The following is a 15,395-nucleotide window of genomic DNA, read 5'->3' as shown; positions in this document are numbered from 1 at the left end:
GATATGCTCAATAACGTTTCTGCTAAGTATGTCAGCTCGCCATGTAGTTTAAAAGAGTGACAGGGACCTGGCCTACATTATTTTGAAAGTTCTTCACCATCTAAGGAAGCTGGAAGAGCTCCTACAAATACAAAGTTGCCAATCTAGGCTTTGTAATCCATATGATTATAAGTAAATTAAGCTATAAGGGACATATAAAATGGGTTACATAACAGATATACGTTTGCTGTTTTTATTTCATCCTGTGAGCCCTCCTAAAGCTCTAAACGGCATGCATACAATCAGCCATCATAGAGTTAAAGCACTACTAAACTCACCTAACCTGCCTACAGAAGAGAAAGACAGTGGTGGAGGGAGGAGGGGTTGATAGCTGTAAGAGTTGCAAAGCATTGTTGGACTAGTCAGAACAAGCCCAACCCGAAAGTTGTGCCATAAAAGAACAATTAGGATTATGCTGGGTTTCAGTGTAGACAGAACAGGTGTAAGAAGAACATGGCTATGCAGGCACGGAAGGGATTGACTAAAGTATGAGTAAGCAAGTGAAGAAGATTTCATTTATAAGTTGGCTGTTCAACCAGAAAACAGTTTATCAGGAAGCTAAACAAACATGAGAAATTTTAACTGCAGTCCAGATTCTAGCCCTTCACGTTATAGTTCCCCTGTAATAGTACTCATTCATTTTATTACTCCCAATTAAAGTGCCTGCTTTCAATCTTTCCAATATAGTACATCCCCTCCCATTATTACGCATCTAATTAAAGTGCTTACACTTATAGTGCCATCCTTACAAAACCCACATTATAGTATAACCCCATTATAATGATGCTCATTACCCTGCTCTCCAAATATACAGCCCCACTCGCCTATTATAATTTCCACTTCTATAGCTTTACCCGGTCATAGAGCCTTCCCATTATAGCATTCTTCTAAGATTCTAACCATTATATTGAGTCACTATTATGGTGCCCATTACATAGGTTTTCCTTTATAGAGGCCCACAATGTTTTGTGGTGGCCAACTTCAGAAATGAAAAGATAGCATGTGTAGTAAGTGTTACGGCTACCTGCCCTTTAGTCCTTTTCTCCCACTGATGTGCTCAGCCTCTTGCCTCCAGAGCTGGTCAATTACTGCTGATCCACTGCAGAAGATTACAGTTATGTTCTGTTACTACACATTATTATTATATGCATTTTTATAGATCTGCAATTTTCCCCAGCACTTCATCAAGTATATTAAAATATGCATGTCACTAACATCCTCAGAGGAGCTCATATGGTAATCCCTACCATACTCACAGATTAATATTACCACCATACCCTAAGGCAAAACATTGGGGAAAAGAGGGGCGGGATTAGATCATTTAACAGTATATTTTCGGGATGTGGGAGGACACTGGCATACACACAGGAAGAACATATAAACTTACCATCATACTGGGAACTGATCACAAGTGGCAAGAAATCAGCTTGGAACTCCAGGAGAGTATTAAGGTACAGGTAATTATAGTGTTTACCACTCCCTCCATCCACAGAATCAGGAATTGAAACAGTGGTCCATCAACTTACTCAAGAATTGTTTACTCTTTATACACCTCAGATTAGCAAGCTGCAAAGAGCAAGCAGCCCTTGAGAAAGCGCATTGCCTAACATAGAAAGTCCAACCATGCAGAACGCTAAGGTCTACCTACACTTCAAGAAGAATGGTGTCTTCTGAGGGTGGTGTTGTGCACATTTTGGGAAGAAAAGAAATATGATCCACAAGAGCAGTGAAAAGGGACATCTAAAACAAACTGAAACAAACATCCCTAAGGGCCCTTTTCCACTACAGCGTTTGCGATTGCTTAATCGCAAAACCGCAAACCGCTAGTGATTTGTCAAATCGCTACAGTTTGCTTTTAGCATAGGAATCGCGGTAGGTCATTTCCACTACCGCGATTCGTTTTTGACCGGATCGCGATCGCGCGGCGGAGCGATTATTGCCGCGATTTTGCTATGCAGTGCATAGCATAGCAAAATCGCGGCCGCGAACGTCGGGGAATCGCCGGTAATTGCGATTCAGCAATCGCTAGCGTTCAGCGTGAACGCTAGCGATTGCTAGTGGAAAAGGGCCCTAAGAAGTGTGTGTGTGTGGGGTGGGGGGGGGGGGGGGAGGGCTGAGCTTTGACAGCATTTATCATCAGCATTTTACCATCCATGAAACCCGAACAACTGAAATCCAAACCATGGTTTCATACTAGGCTTTAATTTTTATTTCCTGGCATATGCAAATTATTGGTACATAGAAAAATCTAGATATTTCTTCCTTGACTTGGTAAAGTTTCATATATTTGTGACAACATTTATTAAAACAAATGGTGTTCATTTAATTTACCTTTTTTTCTTTTTCTATGGCTGTTCTCAGTACAAAGTAGTGACATTCTTGTCAAACAACTTCCGGCATCAGCAATACTTGTGTTGCCCAGAATTTTTTGGCTGCTTTAGGAAACTTAATCTAGTTGTCAGTCATTCTCTCCTCTAAGTAGAAAAGGGAATGAGCCATTCAATGATCGTATCTCATCTGAGTAAGGAAGAAATACAGCTCCAATTCCCAGCAGTGTGCAGGTCATCTCTTCTTATTCTTGGTGTGATATCTGACTAATCCTAGAACTGTATGCAGAGTCATATTTTATATACATGAAGTTTGTGTACAAACACAATGCATATATCAGTTTCTGCTACTTCAGTTGATTTAAACAAAGTAATAAAATGAAGATGATATCGTCTGCCCATATGTTATGTAGACTATACAGATTTTTTGATGAAAACATGAAAGACATCAGGAGGTGACAAGTCCTAAAATAACACTTCAGAAAAAATATATTCTTTAAACTTACATTTAAACAAAGACGCAGTAACATAAGTGAAGTCTGAGCTTTGGAGCAGTCATAATTAGCAATCTGTGTCGATTCTCTGCAGTTGAAACATAATCATCTAGAAATGGTGCATTATGCCATCTGGTGGACATTTTCACGTTCATGCATATTACTTACACTGATAATGCAAATCAATGAACATTTTAGTTTAAAAAAAATGCAATAAACTGAGTCAGTTTAAGGTCATTGGTCACAGCCTGGAAGAGTTCTGCAGTATAATTTTCAATTATTTCAATTACCTTATTTATAGCTTTTTAGAAAAATATAGCCTACATCCTTTGCCTGTAATATCATAGCGCTATTGGCAGAGGCATCAAAAATGCAAACTGCAATTCTTTCCTTCACATGCCTGTCTAAAGGGTTCATAAAGCTATGTTTTCACTTTTGCTTTAGGTTTAGTACTAGTCAATTTTTAAAAGTATGCTAACGTATTTAATCAGGAAAATATGAAATATTACAAATTAAAACGTAACATTTTTCCTAGAGGAAAATGTTGCACCCACTGGCTTGATTTTCAAAGTTTGTGAGTTCAAGAAAGGTCTTATTCTGATTTCATGAGGTAGAGATTAACCACTTCAGCCCACAGGGTCGTTCATTTCTTGGATCTGAGCAACTTTCACCTCCCATTCATTTGCCAATAACTTTATCACTACTCATCACAATGGATTGATCTATATCTTGTTTTTTCCACCACCAATTAGGCTTTCTTTGGGTGATACATTTTGCTAAGAATTATTTTATTTTAAATCTATTTTAACAGGAATATTAGGAAAGAAATGGAAAAAAAATCATTATTTCTCAGTTTTTGGCCAATATAGTTTGAAATTAATACATGCTACCGTAATTAAAACCCATGTATTTTATTTGCCCATTTGTCCCGCTTATTACACCATTTAAATTATGTCCCTAACACAATGTATGGCATCAATATTTTATTTGGAAATAAAGTGCATTTTTCCAATTTTGCGTCCATCACTATTTACAAGCTCATAATTTAAAAAAATATATTAATATACTCCTTTGACATGCATATTTAAAAAGTTCTGACCCTTAGGTAACTATTTATGTTTTGTTTTGTTTTTTAATTGTAATTTTTTTTATTAATAAAAATGTTATTTGGGTAATTTTTGGTGTGGGTGGAAAACAGCTAATTTTAAATATATTTATTTAATGAAAAATGGATGTGGGTGTAGTTTTACTATTTGGCCACAAGATGGCCACAGTCAAAAAGTCCTGGAAGCGTACGATCACGCTTCCAGGAACATGAATGAGGATGGGAATTTCTCTTTAACTCAGAAAAACTGTCGTTTTTTTGTGTGGGGCTTCGATCAATGAATAGGAGCTATAATCTCATTCAGTGATTGCTGGGCTAACGGCTGACGGTGGGAGCGCACGTGGCCGGCGGGAGTGCACGCAGCATATCTGGACGTTAATGTTCATCCAGATAGGCTTAAGTGATTAAAGAGAATCTAAAGTGAAAATAAATGTATGATATTACAATTTGTATGTATAGCATAGCTAAGAAATAGAACATTAGTAGCAAATATATGGGACTTGTATTGTTTTCAGTATAGGAAGAGTTAAAAAAATTTCAGTTATCTATGCAAAAGAGCTTAGCTGAGCTCTCCGGCTAATTTAGTCAGCAGTGCTCTTTTCTGAAGCACTTATCTCAACCTGTCTCACTGTTTCTTGTTTGTTCAAGGTTTTACTGCAGAGGTAATGCCCCTTTGAACTTTCCTTCTCTGTTTCATAGTATAAAATACAGAGTATAGTTTGTAAACTGCAAATATTAGAGAATGATGCAATGTTATAAAAAAAAAGCTATATAACTGAAAATAAAAATATGAGACAATTTTCTTTGCTACTAATGTCCTATGAGTGTACTACACATACAATTTATTATATCATACGTTTTTTTTTTCTCGCTTCAGTGTCACTTTAAGGCTCATACACACATCCAAACAATCTGTCCAACTATTATCTAAACTTGGTCTGTTGGAATGGAAGACAGTTGGGAGTGTGTACGCCTGGCAAACAACAAGACAACCAACTGATAACAGGTGGTTTGCCAGATCCATCCAGTGAATCAACTGCACAACTATCTCTCAGGTTGGCCACAAGTGTACAAGTTGTTTGATCAACCTTGTTGTTTTTGAATGGGGACATGTTGTGCAGTTTGTAGTTTAGCTTGTGTATTTAAGTGAGTTAGTTGGTTAGCGTGTGTGTACGTACTTGTCATGTAAACATCTTGTTGTGTGGTTCGTTGTGCATTATGTTGGATGTGTGTATGAGCCTTAAAGAGACTCTGACGCAAACAAAAATTGCTATTTTTATCTGGTAGTTCACTTAAGTAGTCTCAGTAGATGTAAACCGCCGCATCCCCAAGCCAAAATGAGGGGTTTATACCCCCAAATCCCGGGGTAAACATACACAACTTTCTTGGTCGTGGATTTTGCTGCCCGGGAAGGCAGAGCTTTGAGCTGCAGCTGTGCGGATCTCCGCCTCTCCCCGCCCCTCTCTGTGAAGGAAGACTGAGAAGGGCGGGGAGAGGAGGCGATCCGCGGCGATTGACATCAGTAGAGGCAGAGCTACAGCAGAAAACTCTGCCTCTTTTAGGAAGCACTGCCCCGGGGATTTTGGGGGTCTAAAGCCCTCACTACTGAGAGTGCTGAAACAAACTACTAGGTAAAAATAGCAATTTTTGTTCGCTTCAGTCTCTCTTTAACAGGGTCTGCAGATCTGGTGCTTAGGCTTTTATTGTGTTAAGAAACTGTTTACTGCAACAGTAAAGCCTTGTACACATGTACAATGCAAGTTGCCCAGAAGGAATGGAGAATCAGTCCCAAGGGCAGCAATGCAGATGTATATGGCAACTGTACAGATGCATCACTAGCCTCTAGGCCAGTGATGTGTTCTGTTGCTATGCATGGGGGAGGAGGGCTGATTGGATGGCACACAAGGAGTGGACAGGGTGAGGGGAACAATGCTCTCTGTCAGCACTGTCCGTCCACCGTGCTGATCGTTGTCTGAGGTGCCAGGGTCACTGTACTCATGCTAGATTCTGGGGAGAGGCAGTCGTTTTCAGCCACTTCAGCAAACTTTCATACAGCATGTGTATGAGGCTTAAAGCAAGACGTATTTCCTTTTCACAAAATGTTACAATGTCAAACCAGCAGCTGGAGCAACAAAAGGAGAAAAAAAAATGTTTACTTCTAATATTTTATTTATCCCTAATTAAAGAAAATAAATATTTTTGAAAAGTGCATTTTTTAAAAACTATACAAAGTAAATCAGCAAATATGAAAAAAAAAACTGCAAATTCACTTTAAGCTGGTTTAGTTTGTTGAAAAATGGGTATGTGCCATGATAATAACTTATTTAGTCTTGAATTTAATTGATAAACCGGTAGATTGATGTAATTGATAAAACTGATTTTGAGTAGTTTTTCCATCCATACCATAGTCAGGACCGACAGTAAATCTGCATGGATAGAGTAGGGGATTGATGGGTGGGTACTAGAGACAATCTATTGTCGTGCAAGAATTTTCCCTTTACAGAGAATTAATGGGAGAGAACCCCATTTATTTATCAGGTTATTAATATGAATTACTCTGACTGGTTGATTATGATCACGTGACTAGGTTTCATTTTTGCTTTGTGTGTAGGCTGATCATAGCCAGCCAGTCAGAGAAGCATAAACTGATCATCTTATAAATCAGTATGTGCTTCTCTGTGAATTTCACTCTCTTTACATGTAGAAATTCTCAAAGGAGGACCACATAGAAGTGGCTTATTGGTCAAGAAACAAGTACTGCTTGGCTGACAGAGCCACTATAAGATAATGTATGGCTACCTCCACTCACTGGTGTAACTATAGCCCCTGAAACCCCTGTGGTCGCGGGGGGGCAACAGCTGGGGGGAGACAGGAAGGGGCCCGGGAGCTGGGGGTGGTCCTATACATAATTAATTCAGAGCAGGCAGCACAGTGAAGCGTTATACGGACCTGTTCCTGGCATGATACATGTCTCCTCCATTTTGAAAGTGCCGTCACTGCCGTGCAGCTAGCTAATCATCATGCAGCTTCAGTCCTAGTATGGTAATTGGCTGGATGCATATCACTTGCACAATGAACAGAGAATGCCTGCTTTGCATTAATTATGTACAGGACTGGGCCTCTTAGCTCCCGGCCTACTCCCCAACGACCATGATGAAGGTTGGGGGGATGGGCTTGGCCAACAGACCTCTGCCCGGGGAAAGGGCGGCCCTGTGTATTCATGCCCCTGCCTTCACTGTCATCAAACACATTCTGATTTCTATTTTCTAACTTGCAAATTAAAAAAGTAAGCCTACCTTTAGTTATGTAGTAATTCTGTTAGGTGTCAAAAGTTTACGACCATTTCCTGGGTCATATCAGACTAAATCAAAGGCTACTGAAGTTTAGTGAATTAGTAATTGTACAGTTAGCCACAATAAGGATCATTTCTATGAAATTCCTGGCTGCTCTGGCTCCCTTAAATAGGTTTATTTGAAGGTACATGCATGCAACAGCCAGCCACTAGTCTTCCAGCAACCCTTGGTGAGGTTTAATAAGAACCAGGGGATAATTATAGGCTTAAGACACCTATCAGCGCACAATTTTTAATAAACGCAAGCCATGTTTGCAGGATTACTTATGTTCTCTAATATTTTCCAGCATAATAAAAATGGGCACGGTGTGTCTTTAAACCTTAAAAAAAAATACACACGTTTGTCCTTTTATACTTTAACCCTGACACAAATGGTCAGCATGCTGTAAGTGTGGAGTTTGTCATTAAATTCATGAACTGAAAATCTATTACCTGGGAATGAGCAATATACTTATTTATAGACTTCTCTTATTAGAAATGTGTTTACGATTGTACTTGTCTAATAAACTTGAACCCTGTGACATTGTAAAGATGCTTGAAAATAAAGCACAAAGCATAATTATTCCTGCTGCATAAATCTGTCACCCCTCTCCAAATGGAACATTTGGCAGTACATGTTTTGCTTTCTGTTCTGTGCTTTTCTAATCACACTGGAAGGCTGGTTACCATCCCAATGATTTAACTTGTTGTTTTGATAATGGTTATCATGCTTGTTGATGAATACTGTGTTAATAGATGACTTCATTTGGTCAAGCTTGCATGTGAGCTTTATATTTGATTGTTTGCTTTGCAGGTATGGTGATATGGTTCCAAAGACAATAGCTGGGAAAATTTTTGGCTCCATCTGCTCCCTGAGTGGTGTCTTGGTGATTGCGTTACCGGTGCCTGTAATAGTTTCCAATTTTAGCCGGATCTACCATCAGAATCAACGAGCAGACAAACGCAGAGCGCAAAAGGTAAAGAGATAAAATTCCTCTGAACAGCCTTGAGTCAATCTACATGCACAGTGCAAACTGAGACACACGTATAACAGAAATGAAATGCAGAAGTACAAGGTTTGGCAGCAGTGTGTGTGGCAGAAGATACATAAAAATAGCAACCAATGTTTGGAAGGTTTATTTACACACAAAGGTCTCTCGGAAGAAAGCATGCCACAATTTTCATCTGATGTCATAAATTTCTCAGACCTTTCCGCTGCTTAATCATTCCAATAAAAAGATTTTTTTTTTAAATTAGATGAATTAGGTGTTGTAACTATTGGTTCTGCTGAATTTGGAAATAATGTCTGTTGTTACTAAGTTAAAGAGAAACTGTAATGACACACAGTAAATGTAATAGATTCTTCAGGATACACATTTTTTACATGAAGTATCTTAGTTTCAGCATCAGAATGTATGTACCTATATCTATACATTGCTGTACATTGGTATGTAACCTGGCCCTCCCAGTAATTGCTTAACCTAGGCTGTAATGTCACACAGTCTTCTGCCCCAGAGCTTTCTGGGAGATCAGGTGTTGTTCCTTCTCCCTTCCCAACACACAAACATTCCACAGTGATGCATCTTGACAGCAGTAAAGATGTTGCTACCTGTGATAAATTGAAGATTTTACAATGGCCTAACACTGACTAATTAATTTATAAACAAATATTGTAAAAATAAGAACTTTTATTAATTAAGATAAATTGAGTAAAGCTCCTATTTAAGATTTGTAAACTGATGGGTTCATGGGTGACAGAATTAGGAGCATGTAAGCTGTAGCTTCTGGAAGCCTGTAGTCTGAAAAGAGGGAGTGTTTTTCACCTGCAGTTGAGATACATTTGACTGATGTGTACTTTAGATGCCTTTCCCAAGCACATACATTGTGCTTTCATTAAGTTCTAGAGTCAGGACATTCACAAAAGAACTTCAAATGCAGCGTAATAGTAACACAATGCTCAATTTAGAAAAACACATCAGCAATGCAAAACTTGTTGTCAACAGCATGTATGAACACAGGCAGCCATTGTTTAACCATTCAAAATGAAAATATTGCGTTCAATCAAATCTGTCCAAAGTGCTTCCAAAAAGCATGTCAGATGTAAAATACAAATACCAGCTTGCAAAAGCCCTTTCATTTGCTAAGTATCAAAAAGCCTTAAAGTGTTTCTTTATAAGACCTATAAATATAAGAGCAGAGTCTTGTATTGTGTTATCTAGTATCAAGTAAAGCAAAAATCTTGGAACCATCAGCAGAATACTTTTGTAAGGGAGGGACAATGGTTGAAACCAGTAATAATGTTGGTTTCTTTTCAAGTCCCAGGTCAGGCACAAATATTTTCCTAGATCAGTTTAGACACGCAGCCGCAGAGCATGTTTATGTCTGTCTATAACCTTCTTGATTAGCTGATATCCAATAAAACATTTGTAAAATACCTGGTCAGGAGACCAGACCATGACTACTTTCTGCATCACTGTCTGTCTGTACTGTAGGCTGCCATCATCTTAGACAGATTGAGACTGTGCTAACCCATCTGTACTCAAAGCCGTGGAGGTGATGCAATCCAAGCCCCAAGAGCAGCATACATTTAAAAATGGTGCGGCGAACAAATAGCACAGGGTGATGCCTTCCTTCCTAAGAAAGAAGTGAAGGAGATGGGACCGCCAGGGACCAAGTAATGTATACTAAAGCCCTCTGCCTTAAAGCCCCCTGCCTGTCTCACACTAAACCTTACCATTCCTAAATCTAACTAATGTACCCCCGCTGCGCTGTCTGCACCTGTATTATTGCCACCTTAGGCAATAGTACAAAAGTACAAACACCAATTAGCAGCAAGAAGTTTAAACTATGCTGCCCGATAAATAACGGGCCCGCCCGCTATTTATCGAGCGCCATAATTTAACCTTTCTTGCCGCTAATCGTGGTTTGTACTATTGCCGCCTATGGTGGAGCCATTTTTATAGGTGCTCGTCTTGCGCCATTTTTTCCTGCTCTCCCAGGAGCAGCCACAACCAAAGAGCTCAAAATTCACTCACTGCACTCTGTTGCTTCTGATACACAACATAAAGAATATAACTTTCAAGCACTTACCAGTACTCTGAATACTAAATAATTGTGTGACTGGAGATGGACTTTGTCTGTTTTCTTAAATAAAACTTGCAATTTATAAAGAAGCCCCTTTTGCTTCTCTGACACCCATAGTGACCAACTCGGGAGATTGAAAATATTTATAATGTTAGATCTTTTTATCCTTTATTTTGACAGACTTGACAGCAGACCCAAAACAGATTTTCTATGGGCAGGCTAACATTAATCTGTTCATCTGCATTTTCTTTTGGAAAAACTCTGTTGCCCTACAAATATTTCCAGATAGCCAGAAAGTACAGGACATAATACAATTCAATGATAAAACAGGGTAATCAGTTGGTGTCCATTGTAACAGAGGCATAGATGATAGGACCTTCCTGTTTCCTGCCATCTTGGAACATTGGCATGAGGAGGAAAGATATAAAATACTAAACAGTTTTTCTGCAGCATTTGAAAAAAAATATCCATGTGGCAGTTTTTTAATTGTCTAACTTGCTTGACAAAGCCCAATGCGGGTATTAAAATGCTTCCACAGATCCCAAAAATCCATGGTAAAGAAAGCAAAACTTGTCAGGACTTTTACAAAAAATCATCATCTCCAACAACATACTGCTGTTCTCACCAACATTTTTAAGCAAAAAAGAAACTTGATCACCACAGGAAATAGCTGCGGGTGGTACAGGATGGTACAGGATTTTGTCATCAATCTGTTAAAACTGATAGAAAAAAATGCATGTATCATTGGCTAAAAATGGATGGAAATGGAGGACCAAAACAGAAACTAGCAAATTACTGAGGAGTAATTCTCATACACAAATACATGTTCACAACAACAATAATCCATACAAATAACTAAAAATCAATAGAATGAAGTTTAAACTCAAGAGCATTTCCAGTGTAAAACTAAAAGAAACTGGTTTCTTTCAGTACTGTGTTTGGCTGTAAAACTTTTTGAAACTCATCCTTCATCAACCCTTTAATATCAAAGAACCTTGATTATTACAATCACACTTCTATTGCTGACGAAAAGCTGTAGGAGCAATTGTCAAGTACATAATGGAACTCGGTCTGTCCTCTTCCACTGCACAGGCTGCATACACTGCACACAAACATTTGTGAATGGTTATCACGTTTTTTTTCTCCACAACTGAAAAGTAAAACAATGCGGGACAATACTTTATGAGCAAAGTCTACATGCCATACTGTGAATGTAAGGTGCATGAAAATGCTCATAAGCTTCTATAAGTTCCCTCTCTCCCCTCCAAAATATAATACCTGTAGTGCTGTGGGGGGGGGGGGGGGTGTCATTATCCCCCCAGAAGATCTACCAACTTTAGTTCATGCCTTCATTACCTCCTGACTGGACTACTGCAATGCTCTCTACACTGGCCTTCCAAAAAAGGTCTTGTACTGCCTACAGCTGATACAGAATACTGCTGCCAGACTGCTAACCAACCAACCCCGTCACTGCCACATAACGCCAGTCCTGCACTCCCTTCACTGGCTATCTATAGAATGGAGGGTTCTATTCAAGATCAGCCTACTGCCATTTAAATCCCTGAATAATCTGGGCCCTGGATACATGAAAGATATGTTGCAGCTGCGTAGCAATCCCCGCATTCTCAGATCCACAGGTTCTAATAATCTAGTCATACCCAGAGTCCACTTGGAAACTTTTGGTCCCAGAGCCTTCTGTCATGCTGTCCCTACTTTTTGGAACTCCTTACCTCAACAGATCAGGACAGCTCCATCCCTGGACGTGTTTAAATCAAGACTGAGAACCCACCTGTTCAATTTGGCATTTGCAGAAATATAACTTTTGTTGTGTGAATACTTCATCCTACTACCAATTACTGAATCTGAGAGAGCCTAAGCGCTTTGAGTCCTATGGGAGAAAAGCGCTATAGAAATGTTATTGTATTGTATTGTATTATGTAGTGTGTAAAAATCAAATTTCCAGTAGGGAAAGTTCTAATTATTCTTGCTCTAAATGGCTAGATTTTTTAAAATACAAGTATCACTATTGTTTGTAATTATTAGCTGATGGAATGAATATCTCTCTCTCTGAACCTGTCGAGCACTGTAGTAGGACAAAAGTATAAAGCAGACATGCTGCTTAGTACAGAAGAGAGGTAGTTACATACTGATTCAGACCACTTCCAAAGCTTCTGGATGAGGAGCACTACATCACACAGGTTAATGTTGTTATTCCTCTTTAATCACTAGTAAGTCAGTTAGGTGGCACATATTTTGGTATAAAAAAGTGTTGAGACAGGCAGGGAACCTGGAAGGAGAAGGAAGCACCCTTAGGCAGTCAAACCACTTCTCCTGTAAGAAAAGGAATTCTGCAGGATTTATTTATTTTTATTTTAGGTTTACAGAAGTTCTAGGTAGCAGAGGACATTGACTATTTTCAGCATGCCTGATTTTAGGCTTTAAAAAAAGATTTTCTTATATATAGAATTGTGGCAGCGGCAACTGACTACATTTCAATGCTGGTAGTCTACATTAGTTTCATCTGCGAACACCTCACAACAATGGTAAAGCCGAGTTACAATGTATTACAGGGATAAAATGAACAATTACTTTCTCACTTTTAACTAGAATCTCCGGCACTGAGCTAATACATCAGCTGTATGAGCGACTGGGGAGTAATTTATGAACAGATCAATTTGCCTTTCAGAAAAACCAGATGTCAAAGTGCGAACAGTTCATTCTCCATTTTAAGTGAAAGGCATATATGAAATAGAGAAGAAATTGAACTCCACAAAAAAAAAAAAGAAAGAAAGAAAGAAAGAAATTGCCTGACATTTCAAGAGAATATCCTCCTAATTAATTTTGCTATATCAATTTACTTCACTATGGGATTGAGGTGTGAGGAATTTTACAGCACACATCTTCAGATGCAGGGCTTAATTAATGTAGATTTCTCTATTACCTATAACACTTCATTATCAGTTTGCTGTTGCTCAGTTTGAAATATATTTTGTAATTAATGTGGGCACAAGGTACAGGTCTTAATGAAATATCAAGCCCCCGACCAAAAGGTAATTACATTGATTTGGCAACAGCTGAATGTAGGTAAATCACGTAAAATGATGATGCAATGATGATGCAATAATACTACTCCTATTTATAACAACAACAAGAACAATAATAGTTAAGTCTTGTCATAGAGATCATTGGCTGTCTCTGGCCTGGATATGAATTGTGTAGATACAGATAAGCCCTATTTTGAATATGGGACAGCAAAATTCAGTCTAGTGTAAGTGTAGTATTACAAATTTAGATTTTTGTTTTGTAGCTCTCTTCGCGGAAGAGATATAGGAGACAAAAAAAAGAAAAAGAAAGAAATAACGGGGACTTGATTTTGATTACTTTGAGACAAACTGTGATTGCAGATTGGCAGCTTCATGCTTGATGTACTGAATTAGGTCAACTTAACCCAAAGCCTTTTTGTGGAAGGCCATCAATATAACAATATCAAAGTAGGAATTACTTCCTTTACTCTATTACCAGAACTGGAGGCACATGCAATTCTGATTATAGCCAGCATTTAGGGCTGACGGTAGCTGCAGAAGCTGATAACCACGGAAAAGTTATTTTTGCTTGATGCAGTGAAGTAGATATATTTTCACACAGCTAAGTGATAAAAGCCACATGGTTCTTGGTATGGGGGATGCTCAGTCTGAAAAATAAATTCCCCCTTACAAAATTCTCTTGTCTAAGGGGCTCACTCCCAAGTTGGTGCTCAGCAGGATATGTGGAGTCAAGTCTTCTTAAAGCAACGTATGGTGACTTGAAGCCCCTATTAATAAGAGATATCTTCCCTCCTCCCAGGAGGACGAGTAATGGGATACATTGATTACCTAGTCCCACTAGGACTTACATGTAAAAAAAGCACTGACTCCTATAAAACGCCGCCATAATCCACATCTTCCAATATGTCCCTATCATTGTAATCCTCTGAGGTCTCTTTAACCACTTGAGGACCCACCCTTTACCCCCCCTTAAGGACCAGCGTTATTGTTTGTGATCTGTGCTGGGTGGGCTCTGCAGCCCCCAGCACAGATCATGTTTCATGCAGAGCGATCAGATCGCCCCCCTTTTTTCCCACCTATGGGGATGGTGTGCAGGGGGGGTCTGATCGCTCTGGTGGACAGGCTTGTTGCGGGGGGGGCACCTCAAAGCCCCCCTCCGCGGCGAAATTCCACCCTCCCTCTCCTACCTGCTCATCCCCGGTGATCAGGGCTGCACAGGACGCTATCCGTCCTGTGCAGCCAGTGACAGGCTGTGCCCTGTCACATGGCGGCGATCCCCGGCCGCTGATTGGCCGGGGATCGCCGATCTGCCTTACGGCGCTGCTGCGCAGCAGCGCCGTACAATGTAAACAAAGCGGATTATTTCCGCTTGTGTTTACATTTAGCCTGCGAGCCGCGATCGGCGGCCCGCAGGCTATTCACGGAGCCCCCCGCCATGAATTGACAGGAAGCAGCCGCTCGCGCGAGTGGCTGCTTCCTGATTAATTAGCCTGCAGCCGGCGACGCAGAACTGCGTCGCTGGTCCTGCAGCTGCCACTTTGCCGACGCACAGTATAAGCGTGCGGTCGGCAAGTGGTTATTATATTGATTGAATACCCTGATGACCATCGACATTGTCGCACATCTGACCAATGAGAATCCTCAGCACAAAAGACTTCTCACTGCTCCTGATCAATAGACAAATGGGGAGCCTTGGGGGAGACATAAAGGAGCTTTTGTTGGTTATCAGTCTGTGGCACAGCACATCAAAACAATGGTATTGGAGGCTTTCTTCTGTGCCAGCAAGGCAGTAACAATGAAATGAATGTCCCCCACCTCACCCACTACGCATGACTGGATTAGGATGGTCAACTTTTTCCTACCTTATGATGACTTATCTATGTCCACTGAGGTTGTCTGTTAAAATATAATAATAATTAAGATTGAGAAATTTGGAAAGGTAACTATAACAATTTCTGAGACCAAAGCCCA

At 39.7% G+C, this 15,395-nt stretch overlaps 1 protein-coding gene across 2 annotated transcripts in view; it reads left to right on the top strand.

The window, feature by feature from the left end:
- KCND2 (potassium voltage-gated channel subfamily D member 2) overlaps positions 1 to 15,395 on the top strand; it is a 523,848-nt gene that overhangs the window by 427,195 nt on the left and 81,258 nt on the right. For both annotated transcript variants that reach the window (XM_068272713.1, XM_068272712.1), the window contains exon 2: positions 8,111 to 8,273. In XM_068272713.1, coding sequence (XP_068128814.1) covers positions 8,111 to 8,273 — 163 coding nt within the window. The remainder of the gene's footprint in view (positions 1 to 8,110; positions 8,274 to 15,395) is intronic.

The sequence above is a fragment of the Hyperolius riggenbachi genome, chromosome 3 (genome assembly GCF_040937935.1).
Source record: "Hyperolius riggenbachi isolate aHypRig1 chromosome 3, aHypRig1.pri, whole genome shotgun sequence".
NCBI classification, from domain to species: Eukaryota; Metazoa; Chordata; class Amphibia; order Anura; family Hyperoliidae; genus Hyperolius; species Hyperolius riggenbachi.
This window is presented reverse-complemented; position numbering and strand designations above follow the sequence as displayed.